The sequence below is a fragment of the Paroedura picta genome, chromosome 2, assembly GCF_049243985.1.
Source record: "Paroedura picta isolate Pp20150507F chromosome 2, Ppicta_v3.0, whole genome shotgun sequence".
NCBI classification, from domain to species: domain Eukaryota; kingdom Metazoa; phylum Chordata; class Lepidosauria; order Squamata; family Gekkonidae; genus Paroedura; species Paroedura picta.
The window spans coordinates 103,916,474-103,938,317 of record NC_135370.1 but is presented as its reverse complement, the minus strand read 5'-3'; the positions used below and the strand labels follow the sequence as shown (position 1 = coordinate 103,938,317).

At 42.0% G+C, this 21,844-nt stretch overlaps 1 protein-coding gene across 3 annotated transcripts in view; it reads right to left on the bottom strand.

Annotated features, from left to right (window-relative positions):
- MPPED2 (metallophosphoesterase domain containing 2) overlaps positions 1 to 21,844 on the bottom strand; it is a 197,174-nt gene that overhangs the window by 8,376 nt on the left and 166,954 nt on the right. For all 3 annotated transcript variants that reach the window (XM_077321960.1, XM_077321963.1, XM_077321962.1), the window contains exon 5: positions 1,572 to 1,687. In XM_077321960.1, coding sequence (XP_077178075.1) covers positions 1,572 to 1,687 — 116 coding nt within the window. The remainder of the gene's footprint in view (positions 1 to 1,571; positions 1,688 to 21,844) is intronic.

Below are 21,844 nucleotides of genomic sequence, written 5' to 3'. Positions count from 1 at the left end.
AATGACCCCTGCCTTTTAAAGAAAGTTTTCAGATTTTTCTGAAAAGCTAGGGACATTTCTCTTTTGAAGAACAGTCTAATATATGTACTCAGCGTCACTGGTTGCCCATTTTATGATTGGTACGCTGAAGTTCAGCTTCAGCATTTTATGCATGATGAAGAAATTTGTTATAGAAGCACACCTGAACCATAGAATAGGAGCAGGCATGCAGGCCATCTAGTCCAACCCTCTGCTCAATGTAGGTTCAGCTTAAAGCATCCTTGATAAGTTTCTGTCCAGCCACTGCTTGGAGACTGCCAGTGAGGGGAGAGCTCTTTAGGCAGCTGATTCCACTGCTGAACTTCTCTGACTGAATCCCCATCCCCACCCCGATATCTAGCTGGTATCATTCTACGCATAATTTAAACCCACTATCCGCTGCTGCTGACAGGAACCTTCCCCTGCCCTCCTCTAAGTAACTACCTTTTCAAATACTTAAAGACAGCAATCATGTCCCCTCTCTCTTCCTACTGCTAACATAACCTGTGATGTGTACCCTTTATATATTATAGGACCAGTGTGTGGGAACTTGTTTCACATTGCTCCTTCCAACAGCAGCTCTGACATTTAATCAGCCATTACCTCATGGCTGGGCACAATTGGGTAAAGTCACCCCTAAGTCAAACTGGGTCATGAATGAATAGCAGAACTGCTCCTCTTATATGGCACTGGCTCTGTACAGTAGCATTATGGGATAAATTCATGGAGAGCCAGATCCAAGCTGCTAGCATAATATGCATACAGTGTCAGAGGCAATGGAATCTTCCTGTGAGAATCCACAAACGCTTCCAATATTCGAACTTTGTTTAGGGAAAGGAAATACTTTATTGAAACATTCATCACATCATCACTGGGTCCTTGCTATGGCTGGAGATCCTATGCAAGCACCCCCCCCCCTTATCAGGCCAAAGCTCTCAGCCCCTCCCAGAGCCAAATCATTAGGGCACAAATGGCCCATGTTGATGAAACAGCTGTCCTGGCTCCAAGGCATCCGAAACTGTTCCCAGGGCAAGGGGGAAGACAGTGTGGTTTTCACATTTAAGATCTATACAGGAAGGAGCCAAGTACAGGACCAAAGACAGAACACTAATGGGCCATGAGAGACCACCTTGCAAGCAGAAGCAGTAAATGATACAGGGTAAAACATCAAGCAGGACACATGGCAAAACTTCAATAAGGGTTTTGACACTTTCAGCAACAGAATCTGTGTGACACCCGGACCACATGGATCTCCCTATAGCCATCTCCCCTTTGAATGCTGGGCTTCGGAATCCAGGAAAACACAATATGAATTTCTGTACCACTAGAAAAGCAGAAATAGCCCCCCACAAAAACATCCTGTACTGTTAGCAAGAGAAAATGTAAGAATTCTGCTAACTTATTTAGTAAGTCCAGTGTATTGACTCCATTCTATAGAACTGAGAGGCAACCATATTTTTCTCCTTACAAATACATATTGTTGATTATACTTAACTAAAATGCTTACTCTTGTCTTAAGATATCTGGACAGTATCAGCTTTAGTATTACTTACCAAGAGGAGGTCCGTGGGTCATTAATATATCAATGCCTTCAGGAATAAGGTTCCATTTGTCCAGTAAAGATTGACCTCTGGGTAAGTTAAAGCCCCATCCATTAAACCATGGTGTCCTTTTGAGGAAGAATAAGATAAACTGTGTCATCATGAGAGATTACTTTTCACATATGTGCAGTAATGCAAATTCTCAGTAGTTAGTGCTTCTTCAAGATCATGTACGGACAAATTAGCGAAGAAACAGACAGTTATATTGAAATAGGTTTAACCCACTGTCACATAGATCCTATACAACTGGCCATAGTCTCCAAGAGACAGACAGATGGAATGTTAAACAAGTTTTTCTTGTTACAGAGCACAGATTTAAGACACAGAAAAGCTATTATTTGCTATATTAATTACACAAATGATAATTACAGGATTGATTCTTGTGAATAATTACTACTCCATAGGGCATGTGATGTTGCCAAAGGTTATGCTTCAAAAACTGAAAATCAGCTGGCAAAAAATGTTCTGAAATTTCTTTTCTCATGCTAATGGGAATGGTTTCAATTAAACACTTTAATTTTACCAGGACGGGTACTGGAATATATATATATATATATATATATATATATATAATATGACAACATGTTCTCCTATTTATAGGTGGTGCCAAAGAGGGGGAAGTGACAACAAGGTGCCTGTATTTATTTAAAAGATTTATATGACTCCTTTTCAACACATGGATCTTCAAGACAATGCTATGAGCACTAGTCAATGTGGAAGTTGCACCAAGGAAGCTGTGTTGTTCTCACAAGCTGTCCTCCACCAGCATAGTTTTTTTCGGAAGATCATGCGGCTCGATTGTGGCATTCGTATTTGAAGGGTTTGAACCGCAGATTAATAATCCAACCATGGTTTCAGCTAAATAACCAAATAATTTTCATGTAACCAACACATGACAGCTACATTTATCTAGGTCAGGGCACCTCCTCTAAATAACAAAATTATTTTCAGTAATAATCATTCACTAGGCTGGATGTTAAGAAATGAACTATCCCGCAAAGAAAGTGCTCCTACCTTCCATTGTTTCTAAAAGACTAAACTCAAAAAAGAGAACCTCTGTAGTAGAAATGGAGAGGGGGATTTTTGCAAACCCAAAAGAACCAGTGCAATATACAGAGTACCCAGCAGTATCAGTGCAATCAGCATGACCTCCAAAATAGATTTCTGTAACTCGCTCTACGCGGGCCTTCCCTTGTCCTTGATCCGGAAACTTCAGCTAGTGCAAAACGCAGCTGCTAGGGTCCTCACTGATACACCTTGGAGGGCCCACATTCAGCCAGTGCTGAGGCAGCTGCACTGGTTGCCAATTGCTACCCGGATCCGGTTCAAGGTTTTGGTTCTAACCTTCAAGGCTATACGCGAGTTGGGACCCACATACCTGAGGGATCGCCCTATGCCCCTCGCAGGGCCTTGCGTTCTGCGGGTGAAAATCTGTTGGTCGTTCCCGGCCCTAGGGAAGCACGTCTGGCCTCGACCAGGACCAGGGCCTTTTCGGTCCTGGCCCCTGCCTGGTGGAATGAGCTCCCGGGAGAGCTGCGGGCCCTGCGGGACCTTCCATTGTTCTGCAGGGCCTGCAAAACGGAGCTCTTCCGCCAGGTTTATGGTTGAGACCAAGGCTGACACCTATGCCCCCCCGGGATTTGGGACTAGGAACCATCAGGATCCCCTCTCCACCCGCCAGAAGTGGGAGGGGGGAAGTTGATTAGCCGATCTTGCCATGTTAGTTAGTTATGTTAAAATTGTAATTATTGTTTTAATGGATTTTAATGGGGTTTTAAGATGTTGTAACCCGCCACGAGCCGCAAGGGAGTGGCGGGGAATAAATCTAATAATAATAATAACAATAACAATAATAATAATGACGAGGAAGCCCAGTGATATTATGGCAATGGCAGCTGATGTCAATTTCCAAATCACAGTCAAAGCAAAGGGGAGGGTTTTTTTGGAAACTCAGCAAACCCAGTGCCTTTTTTTCATACTATTAACAAAGGTTTGCTAGGGATGAGATGATGAAAATAAAAGTGGAGGGTATGGAAAAAACAGAAATGAATGAGAAACATGTGGAAAAGAATTAAGAGAGGGAAAGGTTGTTTTATCTTGCTGCAGCACCCTAACTACTGTTTTGCAACATCTCACTGAGCAAGGAAAGGAAGAAAGAAAACTCTGGGGCTTTCCGCACCGGGATCCTTGTAGCAAATTGTTTGCTGAACAAAAAATCGCCATTTAAAATAGTGGAATTCGTCGTTATGCATACCTGCCTTTGTAGTGGAATCCAGTTGCGTTTCTATCATTTCCCACAGGCTTCCGGTCTCGGCAAAAATCGCTAGAAAGGAAGCGCTATTGCCGAGCTCGTCCCGCCCCTGGCCGTCAAGCAGCCAATGGGCGGCCGTTAGCATGCTCCCAAACATCCCCTTTCCCTTTAAGAAAGTTAAAAAAAAACACACACACACACGTTGCAACGCATATGCGTTGCTTCGTTGCAACAGAGAGACCCATCCAGCTGGCAGGTGTGTTTGAGCTGCCGTTTCATCGTTGCCACGCTCCCCCCCGAGTGAAACCCCCCCCCTCACGGGCCCGATTTTCGGCCGAAAACAGTGTGAAAAATAAAGGGAAAATACATCAGCAAACGGGCTTCTCTGTTGTTTGTGCTTAGTGACTGTAAACAGCTCTGGAGAGGGACTGCAGCTGGGGAAGCCTCACTGGCTAAAAGGAGGGTCGCCGGTGCGTTGATCTCCGCTCGCTCGGAGAAAAAAAATGGCGATCGCTTCGCTGGAAGATCAGAGGAGAGAGCCAGGGGGAGGGAATTTGTAGAAACTACAACAATGGTAACGCACAGAACTTTCCCGCTAGTGTTGCAGATTGGTTGCAGGAGTGTAGCGCTTTCCGGAGGGTGAATCAACTTTTGGGGATTTCCCTGAAAGCGCTACAAGGAAGCGCTTTTTGCGGATCGGTTTCAGGTGTGTGGCAGATTGTCAACGACGTTGTGCATAATGGCAGATCAGTAGCGTTTTCAATTGGCAACCATTGTGCGATTTTGAAGGAGTGTGGAAAGCCCCTCAGCCTTTTTCAACCTTTTGACTGTGGTGGGACCTCTGGAAAAAAATCAGGCTTCAAGGAACTCTGGAAATGGTGACATGCCCCTTCAGGGGTAGTGGGCTCCAGTGATGTCTAGCAATGTCACCAGCCATCCAAAGTTCTAGGAAAGGCTGCATGAACCCTGGGGAGCTCTCATGTAAACCCAGAGTTCCTCAGAACCCTGGTTAGGAATACATAAGCTAGAGTATTGGATAAAATGACCTGCTGGCTAGTGATTAATGTAGCAGCTATCAGCATGTTGGCTTGGTTGTATGATCTGTTAAGCATGTTTGCCTCAGTCTTGGAGAAAGAGAGGTCTAGCTGATCCTAGAATGCTTTTTGCTATGCTTAGAATTCCCTGTGTCCCTAGTGGTTTCAGACAGAACTGCACTCTTTAAATATAAAAGAAAACCTGTTCAGCCGGACATAGTATGACAATGGCTTTAACAATCCTCCTTCAAAAGGCTTCCTCAACCTGCACCCAGGACAGGAGTGCACCCCCTGTCCCACCCTTGGTACACCACAGACACAGTACAGACAAAAAGGCCTTTCCAGCTAACCCCGTTCTGCCCTTCAGAAGAGGGCTGCCTAGTTCGTGTTAAGCATTTTTCTACTGGTTGGATTTGTATAGGTCAATTTAGTTTGTTAATATTCATATTATAGGGTTTTTTAACAGCTCTTTTTGCAACCCCCTTTTGCAAGACAATAACATGAGTAATAAGCAGCCCTATCCATCTGCCCTACTAATTCTTTTTTGTATGTCCACTTACCATACTTCTAGCTTGTAAAAATTTCCTACACTGGAAAAGCCACTAATCAACAAAAAACTGTGTGCATGACTAAACTGTGGGGAATCTCAATTTATTCCATGCTTCACATAGAGACACTAACCTGCTCTACAGCATACTTACTGTAATGATAAACTTAATGTTAGAATATGTAAAATATGGAATGTGCATGAGTCAAAGGCATATAAAGGATATCCTACAGGGGGCATCAGAAGAGATGTGTATTTAGCATAGTCAGAATAGGAACTTCCTGATATTTTTCAAATACTCTCCTCCAGTGTCCTGATTGGCTCAGTAGGAGACATCTTGCTCCTTGGAGCATTTTTCTTCCTTGTTTGCCTCCTAAACAGATAGAATGAAGACAACAGAATAGTTACACAGTTAAACTAGGACCCTTCTCATTCTTTAGAATTGTTTCAATTCTTTAAAAATCTATTTTATTCTTTGAGCAGCTGGTCCTCCCCCTCTTTGCAGATCTAAATTCTGTCAAGAGTTAATCCAGCCTAGCTGCTGCCATAAAGTACCTAAAACAACTAGTAGTGCTCAGAGTAAATTTAGTGATGGAGGAGGTGCCATCTGGCCTGCCAAATACCAAATAAGGCCACTGGTCCATCAAGCCTAGGACTGTCTGCTTCGATTCCGAGTAGCTCTTCATAGCTCCAGGCAAACCAGAGCTCTTTTCACTGCAAATGTCAGAGATTAAACTGGCACTTTCTGAGAGCTAAGCATTTGCTTTAACACTTGGCTGTAGCCCTTCTGTTGTGATCTAAAAGCCTGCTGCGCTTAAAAGTTCCATATGGCTGGTAGGTTATGTGTGGGAAGGGTGATGAGGAGCTGGACCTATTACTCAGCAACCTTTTAAGCTTTTTTACTGCCTCTGCCCTATCAAAGCACTTAGAAAGCACACCAACCATTGCTAGGCAATAGCATAACCGAGGTTCATTCCGCACATCTGCCAATGTAGCTGGATGTCCACGGCAGCCTGAACCACCACGATTTGTAGTGGAATTTTGACATTTTGCACAGTGCAAATTGTAGCACAATATTCATGCACTCGTAGCACTTTTTGGGTAACGCACATGTTTCTTGCAGGAATTGCAAACAAGGCGCTCTAAATTTGTGGTGCTTCTGCCTGCCTCAGCTCATCAATCAAACCAAAGAGCCTATCAAACGGACCCCCCTCATGGCTCCAAAATGCCCCTTTCCCTTTAAATCTTTTTTTTAAAAAATCCGAAAAAAACACATGGCAACCAATATGTGTTAATTCATTGCTTCTTTGCTTCACACGGAACTGTGTTTCATTGTAATTCCCGCCCCCAAAAAATGACTTTTTACACAAGGCTAAAACAGGGGGGAAGTATTCATTGGAGATGGAAAAAAGCCCGCAGAGGGAGCTTTCACAATTCCTCCATCCACGCTAATTAATAGAACCTGCTGTTTAATAATAGAATAGAATATTCTATTCTATTAATAGAATAGAATATGCGTGTAATCGTTGACATGTGTCTCCAAGGAAAAAAAAACATACAATGCATGTTAGTGCAGGCAGGGCAACATTTGGGAACATGGTGAGCAAGGGACTCTGTGATGTTATGATGCTTTAAAGTTTAAAACCTTCTGTTGAACTAAAAGCGTGCTCACTTGTTCGTTGCTTTATACGGTTTGTACAAAAAAAAGGCATTCCTATCTCCCGGAAGCTTGGGGGCGGAAGCAGAGGAGGGACTTTCTTCCTAACGCTATTTTGAGAACACACATGTCTTTTGCTGATGTGTTGCAGGTTGTTCGCAGGAGTCAAGCGCTATTTTTAGGGGGAATCCACTTTTTACGATTCCCTCCGAAGTGCTATAAAAAAGCGAATGTTGCGGGAGTGTTGCTGAAGTGCTGTGCTTTGTGTATGACGTGAATAATGTCAAAAAATGTAGTGTTTACAAAGTGTTACAATTCAGCTACATTTAAGTTGTGCGGAATGGACTTTAGTATTACTTCCTACTACTGGTCTCCTTGTTGTTCCTATCTGCCATGAGTGGCAGACTTAGTAAGGACTGAAGATTACAAGGAACAACAAGATATAGTGCTTTACAGATGTGCCCTTGATAATGGTCTAAAGAAAAGCTTCTATACTCTGTGCATATATGTATATTATGCCTATTAAGCATGACCTTTTGCTGAATTAATTTATCAGCATCTACATTCTCTTACGAACTTTGAGGTGTGAAAAATATTGAGATGTCAAATTGAATGGGACCGGAACTGTCCAAGACCCATACTGAAATGCTGAAATTCAGCATTTCAACAAGACACCTCTAAAGTAATACAAGAATGAGATAATGTGTTATATACTATATATATATATTTACTAATGAGAATGATAAACTTAGTAGAAACTGCATCATAAAATTATTTCACTAAGAATGATCCCTTTGGGTTATGAAACTCTATTTGCATTCACCATTATTTTGGCAATGAAGTCAGTAACATGAAGCCTTCTTTTGAAATATATATTCTTTTTTTCCTGAAAATCAACCCCCTCCCTATATAATATTTAGGCTTCTGAAGAGAAGCAGTTCTTTTGCCTTAATAAAATGAACAAATAGCTCAGGGACCAAATTTTCAAAAGATATTTTTCCTGTCGTCTGTATGTACCTCAGATCCATCTCCAAAAGAAACACTCTCAAGTAATAACAGTAATGAAAGCCTTTTTTTATTTTGGTCAGCACTCAAAGTAAAACACACAAACACCCTTGATTACTAGGGAGGGCAATCATCCATTTGCAGAACAAAATTACAGGACAGGGCATTAAATATGCATTCTCAGAATTGTTCAATTACAGGACTGCCCTGTAAATATGGCCTGAGAGTATCTATTTCAGTTTTACATTTGGGATGTAATAACAGTGAATGTCCTGAACTGAATGAACTGAAAAGAGAACAGGTGACCTTTTTGCAAAATAAAGAAGAGTCTTTCAATAAAACACAGAGGGCGCAAATATTTGCATGCATCTGTGCCCTTTCTCCATTTAATTAAGTGAATGGAAAGAGCAAGTAAGAAAGACAGAAAACTGTTGTAAAGGTTGCACACATGAAAACAAAACCGGTGAAAGCCTAAGATGCATTGAATGGAGACCTTTAATTTAAAAAAAATTTTTTTCTACAGCTTAAAAGAAAATTGAGAAATGCTTCTAATATTTATGTTGAACTGCAACGCTTCAGCTTAATCTATTTACGTTCCATGCTCTTGTGAATACCCTTTTGTTATTCATTTGTAAAAGGCATTGAGGAAAGTATTCAGTAGCAATTACTGAAAACTATAACGTTTTGAAAATGGGCATTTTCCCCCAAAATTTTTTTATTATGACCACCAGAATACTCAGGACAAGACTATGGCACATAGCTTAGTAACAGAGTAGGGCTCCCTTCAAGCATCATGGTAACTGCAGTGTGTGCAGCAAATGCTGGTTAGCCAATGTGGTGTAGTGGTAGACTGGGTTTGATTCCCTACTCATCCTCCACATGCATCCAGCTGGGTAACCTTGGGCCAGACACAATTCTCTCAGCCCCACCTACCTCGCAGGGTGCCTAATGTGGGGAGAGGAAGGGAAAGGAAAGTTATTGTAAGCTGCTTTGGAACTCCTTAAACTAATCTAGAAAACATAAGAAACAAATCCTTATTTGCTTCTTGCCTCCTAGTAAGGAGGTTTTTCTCCCTACACTGCAACCTGTGAAGCCTTGAGGGGCTTGTGAATTAAAACAAACAACTATACAACATGGGATAAAGAGCTAATAGTTGAATTTAAGTTTTGATGCTGTTCAATAAACCCCAGTTTCTGGGGCTTCATCACATCAAGATGTTTGAATACTTGTTTTGGCGTCTTGTTTCCATTTACGCACCTGCCCACTCCACACTCTTCCCCATTACCTCTTTCTTTATGGCTCTGGTTTTTCAGAAGCTGTCATATACCAAATACGACTATTGGTCCATCTAGCCCAAGACTGTCTGTTCTGATTTGCAGTTGTTTTTATAGCTCCAAGCAAAACATTTCTCAATTTAGTTGTGTGCATGAGTTCTCTGACATTTTCCTGGGCTTCCAGGGATGGGTGTAGCCCGATCCTCTCAGACCTCTGCCTGGGCCCAGGAAGGCACGCTGCAGCCTTTCCCCGTACCACCAGGAGGTGGGCTGGTGCCACACTGGAGCCAGGAGGTGGGCTAGTGCCACACCGGCACTCCCCTTTGCTCCAGGATGCCTCTGATGGAATAGGGGTTGAAATAATATTGTTCTGTAAAGAGAAGCTTGGTGTACCAGACTGTTTCGTAACAGAAGACCCAGAAACATGTTCTTGGCAGTGGATGAGCGATACAGTGGATGAGCGATAGGGTTGTGAGTGTTACAGTGGATGAGCGATAGGGTTGTGAGTGTCTTGTATAGTACAGGGGGTTGGACTAGATGACCCAGGGAGTCCCTTCTAATTCTGTTATTCTATGAAATTGTCTCCTTTGCACTTGGTTTATTACTATGTGACATAAGTTATTTTAATAGGACCTAGAAACCTACACAAACTCATCTTTCTACAACAAATTCTTAAGCAGTAATTTTTAAAGAAATGTTTTGTACCAATACTGGGAAAAGTGAAACTGGGAAAAGTGAAACATGTGAAGAAAGGCACATTCAGATTTTCCAGCCCACAGTGGAATTGTATCATGGGGGGAGGCTATTGAAAACATGCTGAACCTACTGTTTCCATCTCCACTCCATTTTTCTCTCCTAGTGATTATAAAGTTATCCATTTCTCACCCTTCCCCTGATTTTGATAAATATTCAATCAGGAACAGAAGATGGCCTGCTTGTACCTGCTGGTCCCTGAGAACGTGAGGGGATGGACTGGATGGCTTTTTGTGGTCTCTTCCAGTCTTGTTTTATTCTGATCACTATTTATAGGCTGTTTGTGTGGTACTAACCGTATGTTGTTCAGGCTAAGTTGCTCAACTCAGATGGGCTGCCTGAGTATCAGTGGATCTTTTCTCTTGCAACGAAAATTCTTGACAAACTGGTAGAGCTCCTTGCTGACATAGTCCCTAAATTTTGTGAGTTCTAAAAGATAACCAGGCTAAGAAGAAATATTTGGACTGAATGCAGTTTATATCCATTCAACTCCAGAACGTATGAAGTTCAACAGAATTCAGTGGGAAATAATTGCTCTTTAATGCAAGACCTTCAACTTAACCTGGGGGCGTACTGAGGTGCTCATTAATGGTGACTAGATGTCATGCAACGTTCATTTTCCTCCATATCCTCTCCTAAGGGTTATGCATAACAGATGTTTTATTTGTTTTCTTTGGTGCAGAGGGATTTTTAGGCTGCTAAGAATTTATATTAGCACAAATGAAAGGTCAAGTAAAAGCACTTTATACTTGGAACATAAGGGAATAATATTCATGATGCTTTTGCAGTGCCACAAAAATCTGCTCTGGGTTCCCAAAGATAGGGTGTAATATAAATCCTATAATAAATAAAATAGTAAAACAAAAATGTGCTGTGCACTCTTGAACTGGCTCCTGAAAAGACTTTCAAATCTCTTTCAAGCAGAAACCATGGATCACTGGAAAATGCTATTCTATTGTGTTTAAAAGTTGTCAACAGTTGGCCATATTTGATTTAATCATCTATTATAATGGCTGCTTATCATTTTATATACTTTATTAGTCTGGCTTGCTTCTCTGATTATTTCTATTACACTGACTTTAATTATCTTCCATTAAGTTTATTCTTTTTGCTGTTTGCATTATTTGTATATACAAAGCCCATTCCTAAGAACAGGTTTTGAAAGGGCCCCCTCCCCTGGCCGCAGCTTGCAGCCATATCAAGTGGGGCAGGCGGGGGCAGGCCAGCTCGTTAGCAGGCCAGGGACAGAGCTCCATAGCAGGCAGTCAGCAGGCAGGCCCTCGTTAGCAGGCCCAGCTTCGGAGGCTGGGAGGCCCTTGTTAGCAGGCTCTGCTTAGCAGGCCAAGAGGCCCTCGTTAGCAAGCCCTCCACCATGACCCTTTGCCCAGGGCCCTCTCCCCTTACCTGCTGCTGACCCCAGGCACTGAGGCGCATCTGAAAGCAAAGAGGCTAGAGTCCAGGGACAGAGAGCGGGATCTGCATGGGCAGGGCCAATCAGCGGCCCTATTCCCACTTGGGACAGCCAGACACGTTCCACCCCTCAGGCTGTTTCTCAAATATATAGAGCAACCATGGATGGATAAGGATTGCTGTTGAATTGGTTGTTTTTACTGCTGATTGGGCTGGTTTATTATTGGTGGTATTACTAAGATTATCCGTTTGTTGTTTTTGTATCTGTTAAAATTGTTGTGAGCAACCTCAAACAATTTCTTCTGGAGTGGCAACATTAAATGCATTAAAACTAAATATTGTACTTGAAAGACATGGATAAAAGTTGTGACAACGTAAAGCAGTGCTGCAATAGAGTCTGTTCTCTGCTGATTCCTCAAGAGTGCCCATACAATACCTGAAGGAGCAAGTTTCGGAAGCAGTGAATAACTAAGGCTGTAAGGAGTTTCAGTTGTTGCTATCACGTAAGGAAAATAATAAGAAAAAGTGATTTGTGCTACCTATTTTTATACTCCTCCTGCTTCTCCAAAACAGAACTTCTGCATCTGGCTGGGAGATGCACAAACTATCCCGCATATGTTTAACCTCCACCACCCCTTCCCTCAAACTGATTTGGGGATGTCACATCTGGCAATCAGCAGGAAACTGGGGGAGGCAGGGACATGCAGGATAGCTGTTGGCTATTTTTTAAAAATGTCTTTTTCATACTACTTGTTGGTTTGCTAGATCTGCCAAGGACCGACCTCAGGATCATAATTCTGCACTGTAATCAGCCAATGAGTGGCTAGATCCCGAATGCCGGATCCTCTTAGTTTAAGCTGAAACTGACCAATAGCATGCACTGACAGGAAGAACTTTTGCGCTGTATTGTATATAAGTTGGGGATGTTGGAGGGATTCCCTAGTTCAGTTTTTGCTTCTTGTACCATCATGTTGGGGTCACAATAAAGAGTTGAAATGAATCCCAGTGTCCTGGTCTCTGAATCCACAGTTTTAACACCACTGCTGAGTACTAGGGACTGGCAAGCTCAACTGCTTTTCCATAGCTTGTGTAGCCTTTTTCCAATAAACTGTTAGTACCAGAAATATTCACAAAACATTGGGTAATGAAGAAAGAATAAAGTCTAAGATTTAATATTTTAAATCATACAGATTTTGTAGTAAAAATCCAAATTTAGATGACAGGTTATATTGTATATGTGTTTGCTTGGTTTTCTTCTAACATGATTTTTAGGAGGTAGGGAATTAAATTTCTTCCAGTTTGAGCTTAAAATTGCATAACAACTTGGACAAAAAGGACAGAAATGCTTCCCATTTGAGTTCCCAGTCCCTAATTATATTGCAAACTAGTTAATATTACCAAATTATGAAAATAATTTTAAACTTGACTCTAGGGCAAATCTCATTTCAATTAAAATAACGAGCTAACATAAAGATTAAGCATTACTCCATTTTTAGGTGCTCGCAGATATAAAGTTCACCAACCCTACTTTTAATATACCCATATAGATTTTCAGTGTATTAAAAACAAACTGCAAATGATTTTTCTTTCTTGTTTGGAGAACAGTGAAAGGACAAGGTTCTGCAGGGAAATGAACTGCTCCAAGTACTGGGAAGGAAGAAAACTGTAAGACTGATATTTTTGCAATGATGCTGTGAGAAGCGCATGGGCCTGTCTCCTTACTTAATTTTCAGTACTCTGTACATAATATGGGCATTAGCTTGCCATGTGGTGATGACTATATATTCAGAAGTAAAATACTGTTTTACTTCTGAGAAAATACTGTTTACAGAAAGTCAAATATGTGGTTTTTGTAACAGTTACATTTCCTCTGTCAATACAAATACTTTCTGAGAGAATCAGGTGGTGTTTCAATTAATTCCATATATCTAACTTTTACAAAAGTATTCAGTAATATAATGTCTTATCAAAATTCTGCTGGAAAATTAAATAGTAATTTTATTTTTACTTTAATGTTGTAACTATACAGCAATTTTATGTTTCATATACAGTGCAATTGCTAATTTCTAACCTTTGTGAAACTATGCAGGAAAGCTGGGATAAAGAACATGTAAAATTTTAAATACAATGTAGATGAAAGTCTCAGTTCACTTTGAGTTATAAACTTGGATGCAAGGCTTTGGTGAGCTACCACAGAGAAACTTGGGTGCCATCGATATGCAGATGACACCCAGCTCTTTCTCCTAATGGATGGCAACCCGGATTCACCCACAGAAACTTTAGCCAGATGTCTGGAAGCAGTGACAGGATGGCTCAAGAAGACTTTTCTGAAGCTCAGTCTTTCAAAGATGGAAGTCCTATGGCTGGGCAGTAAAGGTCCAAGCGAGGAAGTGTGATTACCCGACCAGGATGGGGTGGAACAGTCAGTGGCTCACTCCACCAGGAACCTGGGGGTGATCCTGGATGCCTCCCTCTCCATGGAGATGTAGGTCAAAAGAGTAGCACAGCTGGCGCTCTTCTACCTATGCCAAGCCAAACTACTATCATCCTACTTGGACCTGGAATACCTAGGCACAGTGATCCATGCGACAGCCACCTCTAGAGTGAATTTCTGCAACTCTCTCTATGTGGGCCTACCCTTATCCCTGATCTGGAAGCTACCGTATATACTCGAGTATAAGTCAACCTGAATATAAGCTGAGGTACCTACTTTTACCACAAAAAACAAAACAAAAACTAGGAAGCTTATTGACTCAAGTATAAGCCGACGGAAATGCAGCAGTTATAAATCTTGATACCAATAAAATTACATTAATTAAGGCATCAGTAGCCTCCCCCCCCCCAACAAATACAGAAAAGTCAGGAGGATGAATAGCTGCTGGTTTTTGTACCCCAATTTCACTAATCAAAGGAGTCTCAAAGTGGCTAACAATCGCCTTCCCTTTCTCTCCTCATGTTAGACACCTTGAGAGAACTTTGACAGAACTGCTCTGTGAGAACAGCTCAGGCAGGAGAACCAAACAGTGCCCCCTAGGCCAGCAAACCAGAGCAGAACAACAGTACCCGAAGTTGGCAACCTACTACAACAAATACAGGGAGCCCAGCCAGCCATTGGTCTAGCCCTCACTCACCCCTCCCTTAGTTCCAGTGCCTGGGAAGCCTAAACAAAGAGGGGGAAATTTGAAGCGTGAAAGGAGCCAGACCAGCTAAGGTAAGTGGCAGCCACACCTTGGGGGTTTTTTGTACCAGCTGAACTGCACATCCCAAGTGGGACCCTCACTCAAGTATAAGCCAAGAGGGGCTTTTTCAGTGTAAAAAATGTGCTGAAAAATTCGGCTTATACTCAAGTATATACGGTAATACTGGTTCAGAATGTAGCAGCCAGGGTTCTCATGGGAACACCTTGGATGGCCTGCATCTGGCCCATGCTCCAATAGCTGCACCAGTTACTAGTTGAATCCTGAATCATCCTTAAGGTCCTGATAATTATCTTTAAGGCCATACATGGTCTGGGCCCAGTGTTCCTGAGAGACTGCCTCCCAGCCTACATCCCTCAAAGAGCACTATGCTCAGCCAACTCTAACTGGCTGGTGTTCCCTGATCCCAAGGAAGCATGGTTGGCCTCAACCAGGGTAAGGCCATTCTGTGTCTTGGCCCCCACCTGGTGGAATGAGCTCCCAGAGGAGATTCAGGCCCTTTCAGAGCTAGCAGAATTCTGCAGGGCCTGAAAACTCTTGGAACTCTTCTGCCAACCATTTGCCTGAAGCCAACAAATTGATAACCTGCTGGGTCTCCAGACTCTTCTCTCATTCAGGTATGTTCATTGAGTATATCATGGGGCAATCCAGTACTGACTATTCTCAGGGTTATAGTTGAAATAACAAGTAAACAGCAAACAATCAAATGTTTAATGGTTAGCGATGTTATTTTTATTGTTAACTTAATTGATACAGTTATTGATCTTAGGCTATCTGTTGTAACTATCATCTGGTTCCATGTTCCCTGTGAATCACCCTGAGCCATCATGGAGGGTGGTAGATATAGATAACCTTTAATGGCATAAAATTCAAATAAATACAGATAGCCACAACACTGGGAGGGAGGCATATAAATGTAAGAAATAAATAAAAAAGCCACATCACCCTGCCATGATCTTCCCCCCACAGCTGATACAGAAGATGAGCTGGAGACCATTTGACCATCTTGGGGGGACACGTTTGATGGTTTCAGCCAGCTTTTGCAAACCGAAGTGGATAAGTTGCTAAGTTCAGTGATGGCAATCACCTGCCCCCTTGACCCCTGTCCTTGGCTCCTCAAATCTGGTGAGGGAAGGATAGGGGGTCCTCTCCAGCAGACTGTTAACCTCTCCCTTCCTTTGGGGGAGTTCCCAGAGAAGGTTAAGGAGGTGGTGGTTCACCCATTACTGAAGAAGTCAGTTCTTGATCTCCACAACCCAGCAAGTTACTGCCCAGTCACATTTAATGTTTCTGGGCAAGGTGATTGAAAGGGTTGTGGCATACCAGCTCCTAGCAAATTTGGAAGACACTTAAGCTGTTGAACCTTTCCAGTTTGCCTTCCGACCTAGCCATGGGGTGGAGATGGTGTTGGTCACCCTGACAGATGATCTCTTTTGACAGTTGGATAGAGGCGGGTTGGCCCTCTTTGTGCTTTTAGATCTGACAGAAGCATTTGACATTGTCAACCATGAGTTCTTGGTCCAGCCTCGCCAGGGCCGGAATTTGGGGGCCAGCCCTTCAGTGGCTGATCTTTCTCCAGGAACGGACACAGAGGGTTGATGTGGGGCAAAAGCAGTCACATTCTTACCATATCCTTTGTGGTGATCCACAGGGGGTTATTCAGCCCCCCACATTGTATAACATCTTTATGCACCCTATGGCCCAACTGGTCTGGAGTTTTGTATTGGGCTGTCATCAGTATGCAGATGATACCCCACTCTTCCTCTTGGTGGATGGCTGTCCCGACTCTCCCCTAGAAAGTTTTGCCAGTTTTTTGGAAACAGTGACAGCTTGGCTCAAGAAAAGCTGACTGAAACTCAACCTCCAAAATGGCGGTCCTGTGGTTTGGTAGGTCAGGGATAGATTTGGAAGCATGTTTACCCACCATAAATGGCAACTTAAGACTTCACACTCCACTAGGAATCTGGGGGTGATCCTGGAGACCTCCTTGGAAGTCCAAGACACCAGGGTAGCCCAACTGGCATTTTTTCACCTTCACCAATCATGGCTATTAGGACCCTATTTGTCTCAGGAACACTTTGCCAAAGGTCCATGTGACAGTGATCTCCAGGCTAGATTATTGTAAATCGCTCTACGCAGGCCTTCCCTTGTCATGACCAGGAAACATCAGCTATTGCAAAATGCAGGTGCTAGGGTTCTCATGGGAACAGCATGGAGAGCCCACATTCAGCCAGTGCTGAAATAGATGCATTGGTTGTTTACCAGACCAACTTCAAAGCTTTGGTATTAACCTTTAAGGCCATCCATGGTCTGGGCCCAATGTTTATGAAGGACGGTTTAATCCCCTATGGCCCCTGCAGGGTATTGTGCTCTGTGAGCACAAATATGCTGAAGGTCTCTGGCTCTCAAGATGTTCACTTGGGTCCAATCAGTGCCAGGGCCTTTTCAGTCTGGCCCCTACTTGGTGGAATGAGCTCCTAGAAGACCTCCACAAGGTCTGCAAGATGGAGTTCTTCTGTCAGGTATTTGGTTGAGGCCAGGTTGAGGAAGATCTGGCCCCTCTTCCGGTGCCTCTTGTACCTTTGGCACCTTGTCCATTACATCTCTCTAGGCACATATGCCAAATTGGCAGCTTGGTAAGAAGGGTAGGTTTGTTGAAGGGAGGGTTGGAGTGGGTGGGAATTATTACTCTTTTGATTTTATTATTTAATTCTGTTCTGAGCCACTGCGGACTAGCTGGCTAGGAGTGGTGATATTAAAGCTTAATAATAAATAAAATAAAAAATGTGTGGAAATTCTGAATACCTATCCTTTGCAGGATGAGCTATGCATATTGCTGTCTGTGTAGTTTGTGACCATATCCATAAAAGTGTTACTGCATGCACATAGCTACAATCTCTGTTAAAGGGCAGTGGAATAAGAAAAGACAGATGGAAGGTGATTGAGGGTGTCTTAAGCCTGGATTATAAACCAGAGTTTCTAAAATAGCCAATTCCCCAGAAATATGTTCTAACCCTTACTACCACTATACTGGTGGGAAAAGTGCATGGGAATTCCTGATACGAGCCCAGATAAGCCATTTTCTGTGCCTGTGCGGTAATGCAGCTGCATACCTTCAGTTCATTGCTTTTGCACTATATGCAAAGTATGGTCAAAGCCAGATTGTCTACCCAGAATGCTTTGCAAATCAAACGTAAGCAGAGCAGATTCTCTGTGTCAAGTCAAATCTCAAGCAAAGAGACTTTCTGATTATCATAGGTATGCTACAATAATTGGCACAAAAGTATAATCTCTTCCCTCACCCAAATTCATCAACAACACTTGGCTTGGTGGCTAATCCTTTTAACAACACTGTACTGTTATTACCTTCATGCTCTTTCCTGAGGTAATAACATTTCTGGAAACTTTTCCTGCCTCACAATCACTGGTGCAGCAAGGTTTTATTGGCACAAAGGGTGAGTCACCCATGGCAGGCCCTAATCGTCAGTATGCAATTCTTGCCAATGTCTTAAAATCTCCTGAAACTTTAAGTTTCCCTGTAAATCCATAATAATGTCATGCATGCACATTAATGTCCTATATGGCGGTGTTCCCCAACCACCGGGCTGCGGCCCAGTACTGGGCCGTAGAGACCTTGATACCGGGCCGCAGCGGGAGGTGCAGGCGCTGGTTCCCGTACCTCCCTCTCCCCCCCCTGGTCCCCAGCCCGAAAAAGGTTGGGGCCCACTGCTAGGTGGTCTTCTGACAGTTTTCTTCTTGATTCTGTCACCGATTGTATCAAGGATTCCTGCCCCAGCCCATGCCCTCTAGATACTGGCTATATTAGACCCAAAACCTACCATCTTTGTTCTTGAGTTCCATAAAACCCAGGCTGCAATACAGACGGCTGTTCTTCCCACCTCCCAACCCCCGCTGTTCTTTTGGATCAGGTAAATATTAATATCCCTCCATTTTCTCTTTTTATTTCTTAGGAACCTCTATGTTTCTGTTTGTATGTGAATTTTGAATGTACACCAATATTTTCTCCAAATAAATCTCCTTGAGTGTAAGCTAAATTGTTATCATTATTTAAGAAGGGTTTCTCACAGGGCAAGGACTACATAAACATAAGTAAAAAGATCTTGTGTTACCCAGCCCTTTTCAATATAATTCCCCACAGTTCCCTTTGAGGGACCCATTTTGGGTAACATTCTAGCATGACACTGTCTCTTGGATCACTCCTTACTCTACCATTTCTTCTATCTTCTACTCTTCATCAGCATTTTTAAAGTAGAAATTAGGAAGAAGTAGTAGTAGTAGTAGTAATAATAATGGACTAGCCAATAATATTAATCTATTTGCATTACTCTTTTGAATCAGAATGTCTGTGTAAGTCCTCAGAAGGCAGAGTCAGTTCCAGTTTGCAAGATCTGGTAGAGGCTGCAGTGGCTGAGTGATCTCTGACAACTTGATGCAACATGAACATGCCACTTCTGTTGCTTTATTTACAATCATCAACATTCAGCTATAATTATTCACCACTATGTGCAAGGGTCAGAAATGACTTGGTGCTTGCACAGGGGATACCTTTACCTTTACCTTTTTATGTGCAAAAGCAATTCTAGAAATCTTGGTAATAAAAGCCATTGGCAAGATTTTAAAATCTTGTACTATAAAAAGCGGGTAGGATGGAAAAAGCCTAGAAGGGGAGGGGGAAGCTTTATACAAAAACAACTTCAAGTATGAAAAATAAGTGCCTTGAGGCAAACCTATTAATGATTAAATAAATGTACAATTTAAAATTTAAATGTAATTGTCAAAGTATTTTGTTTTAATTAACTGTTAGTAATATACCCCCCTCTCACTACAAGCTCTAAAATTAGCTATATTCTTGTGATGAAAAAAACTCACCCACGATTTAAACCAATTGGAGTCAATTGAATGACAATGAAGATGCATTTGCCTCTGTTTGTTTTGCCTTTTGGGACTTACAAGTATTTTCAAGCATAAAGTGCAGAAAAAATAAGTACTACATTATAATAGATATATACTGCCCTTGGCAGCATTCTACATGGACAGTCAACTGATGAACTTTATAAATAACTAATTTTATGAAGTAATAACATTTTAATTAAATATTAATTTTGATATTCTGTAGTAGTTGATTTAAATTTTGTAGTGTGACTAGATGCTAGTATTGCCATATTAACGTTAAAAAATTTAGAACAACTGGATTAGCAGCATATTTTCATAACATTATAGAACTGGGATGACATGAATGTCTATATTCTCTGAGAGAAGTCATGAAAATGTCTGGCAACCCCATCAGAGCAGCCTCAAAAACAGAAGAAAAAGAATGGTGGAAAGTCATTGTTTGCAATGATACAGCTAAAGCCCATAATCTTTAGTTGAAAAAGCAGGACATTTTTTCAGAAGCCAAAATTAAAAACAAAACAAAAACAACTTAATGATAATTCTCTTATTAACTGTTAACATTTAATAAGGACACAGAATACTTATGCCACAGATTTGGCATCCCTTCCAAATGAACCCAGGTAAAGGTGTAAATGTGATCCTATGAGAAACTCAAGGGTTTTTTTTTTTTAAGTGGTTTACATCAAGAGCATATGGCGGATTTACTCTGACTTCTCCATTCCCCTAGCAGTCACAAATGTTTACATAATGATTTGAATCACAGCACAAAACAGGTTGCCAAGTCTCTTGCTAGCTTGTCTGCAACTGGCTTTTCTCTCCACCGCACCTTCAGTGGTGGGAAAAATTTTTAATAACATATTGCATGTTTTATGCGTAACATGATTTCACTTTCACTTTTCCCATAACATTTTCAGTAACTCCTAGAGTGATATGACATCTCCTGCAGTTTTAAGTGACATAACGTTGCATGTGGCACTGGCATTCCCATGTCCCCTCATCTCCTGCCTGGTGTCAGTTATCGGCTGTCATTCCCAGTATAGAACCTCCATGCTGAGCAAATACAGACAGTAGAGATCACATGAGTGAGCACTTATAAGTGAACTAATAAAATTAATTCTGGTATTCTGGAACAAAATTATCAAACTGTACACAATCATTCAAAACGTTGGGCCTACATCTGTAAGAACTTTGAGACATGTATAAAAGGTAAAGGTAAAGGTATCCCCTGTGCAAGCACCGAGTCATGTCTGACCCTTGGGGTGACGCCCTCTAGCGTTTTCATGGCAGACTCAATACGGGGTGCTTTGCCAGTGCCTTCCCCAGTCATTACCGTTTACCCCCCAGCAAGCTGGGTACTCATTTTACCGACCTCGGAAGGATGGAAGGCTGAGTCAACCTTGAGCCGGCTGCTGGGATTGAACTCCCAGCCTCATGGGCAAAGCTTTCAGGCGGCTGCCTTACCACTCTGCGCCACAAGAGGCTCATGAGACATGTATAGTTATGTTTAATTACGCAGACAAGAAAGAGGTGTTGGTTCAAACCATTAAGAACGGGACAATTTACTAAGTATTTGAACTTTTAAAAATTATAGATATTGCCCCTTTGTATGTGAGTTTAGTAGAAAGTCCAGTAGCTCACATTACTGTATCATTTTGTCTCCCTTAAGCCAAAGTAAATTATATAATACATATATGTGCTGTATATTCAAAAATATATTTTAGCATTTTCAGAGTAGACACTGGATTCGGGCTAAATATATATAAAAAAGAGGAAGGGATCAAAGAGAAGCAGCTCTGTCAGCACGACCAGGAAAGAACTAATTAAAAGAAAGGTGGGGCAAATTATGTATCAGATTAAAAGAGACAATCACGGAGTTTGGAAAGAACATTTCTGGGGGCAATGCATGCAGCAGCCACTGTGTTAAGTGAAGATTCATATTGAAATTGAAAAAAAGATCAGTGTAAATGTGGGTTACTCATTTCTTTTAGCTTCAATATTGTTAAATAAAGAGGTCAGCTCACATAAGGGTTGGCTTATACAACATCTAATTTTAAGACCTCCTCTCTTTGTTCAGTTTTCTGAAAGATGACCCCTTTAACCTTTCAAGGAGATTCTCAGAGCTCAGACAACTGAGAGCACGTGGAGAGAGCTACTGGGGAGAGTTGCTGCTGACCAGGTGAGGC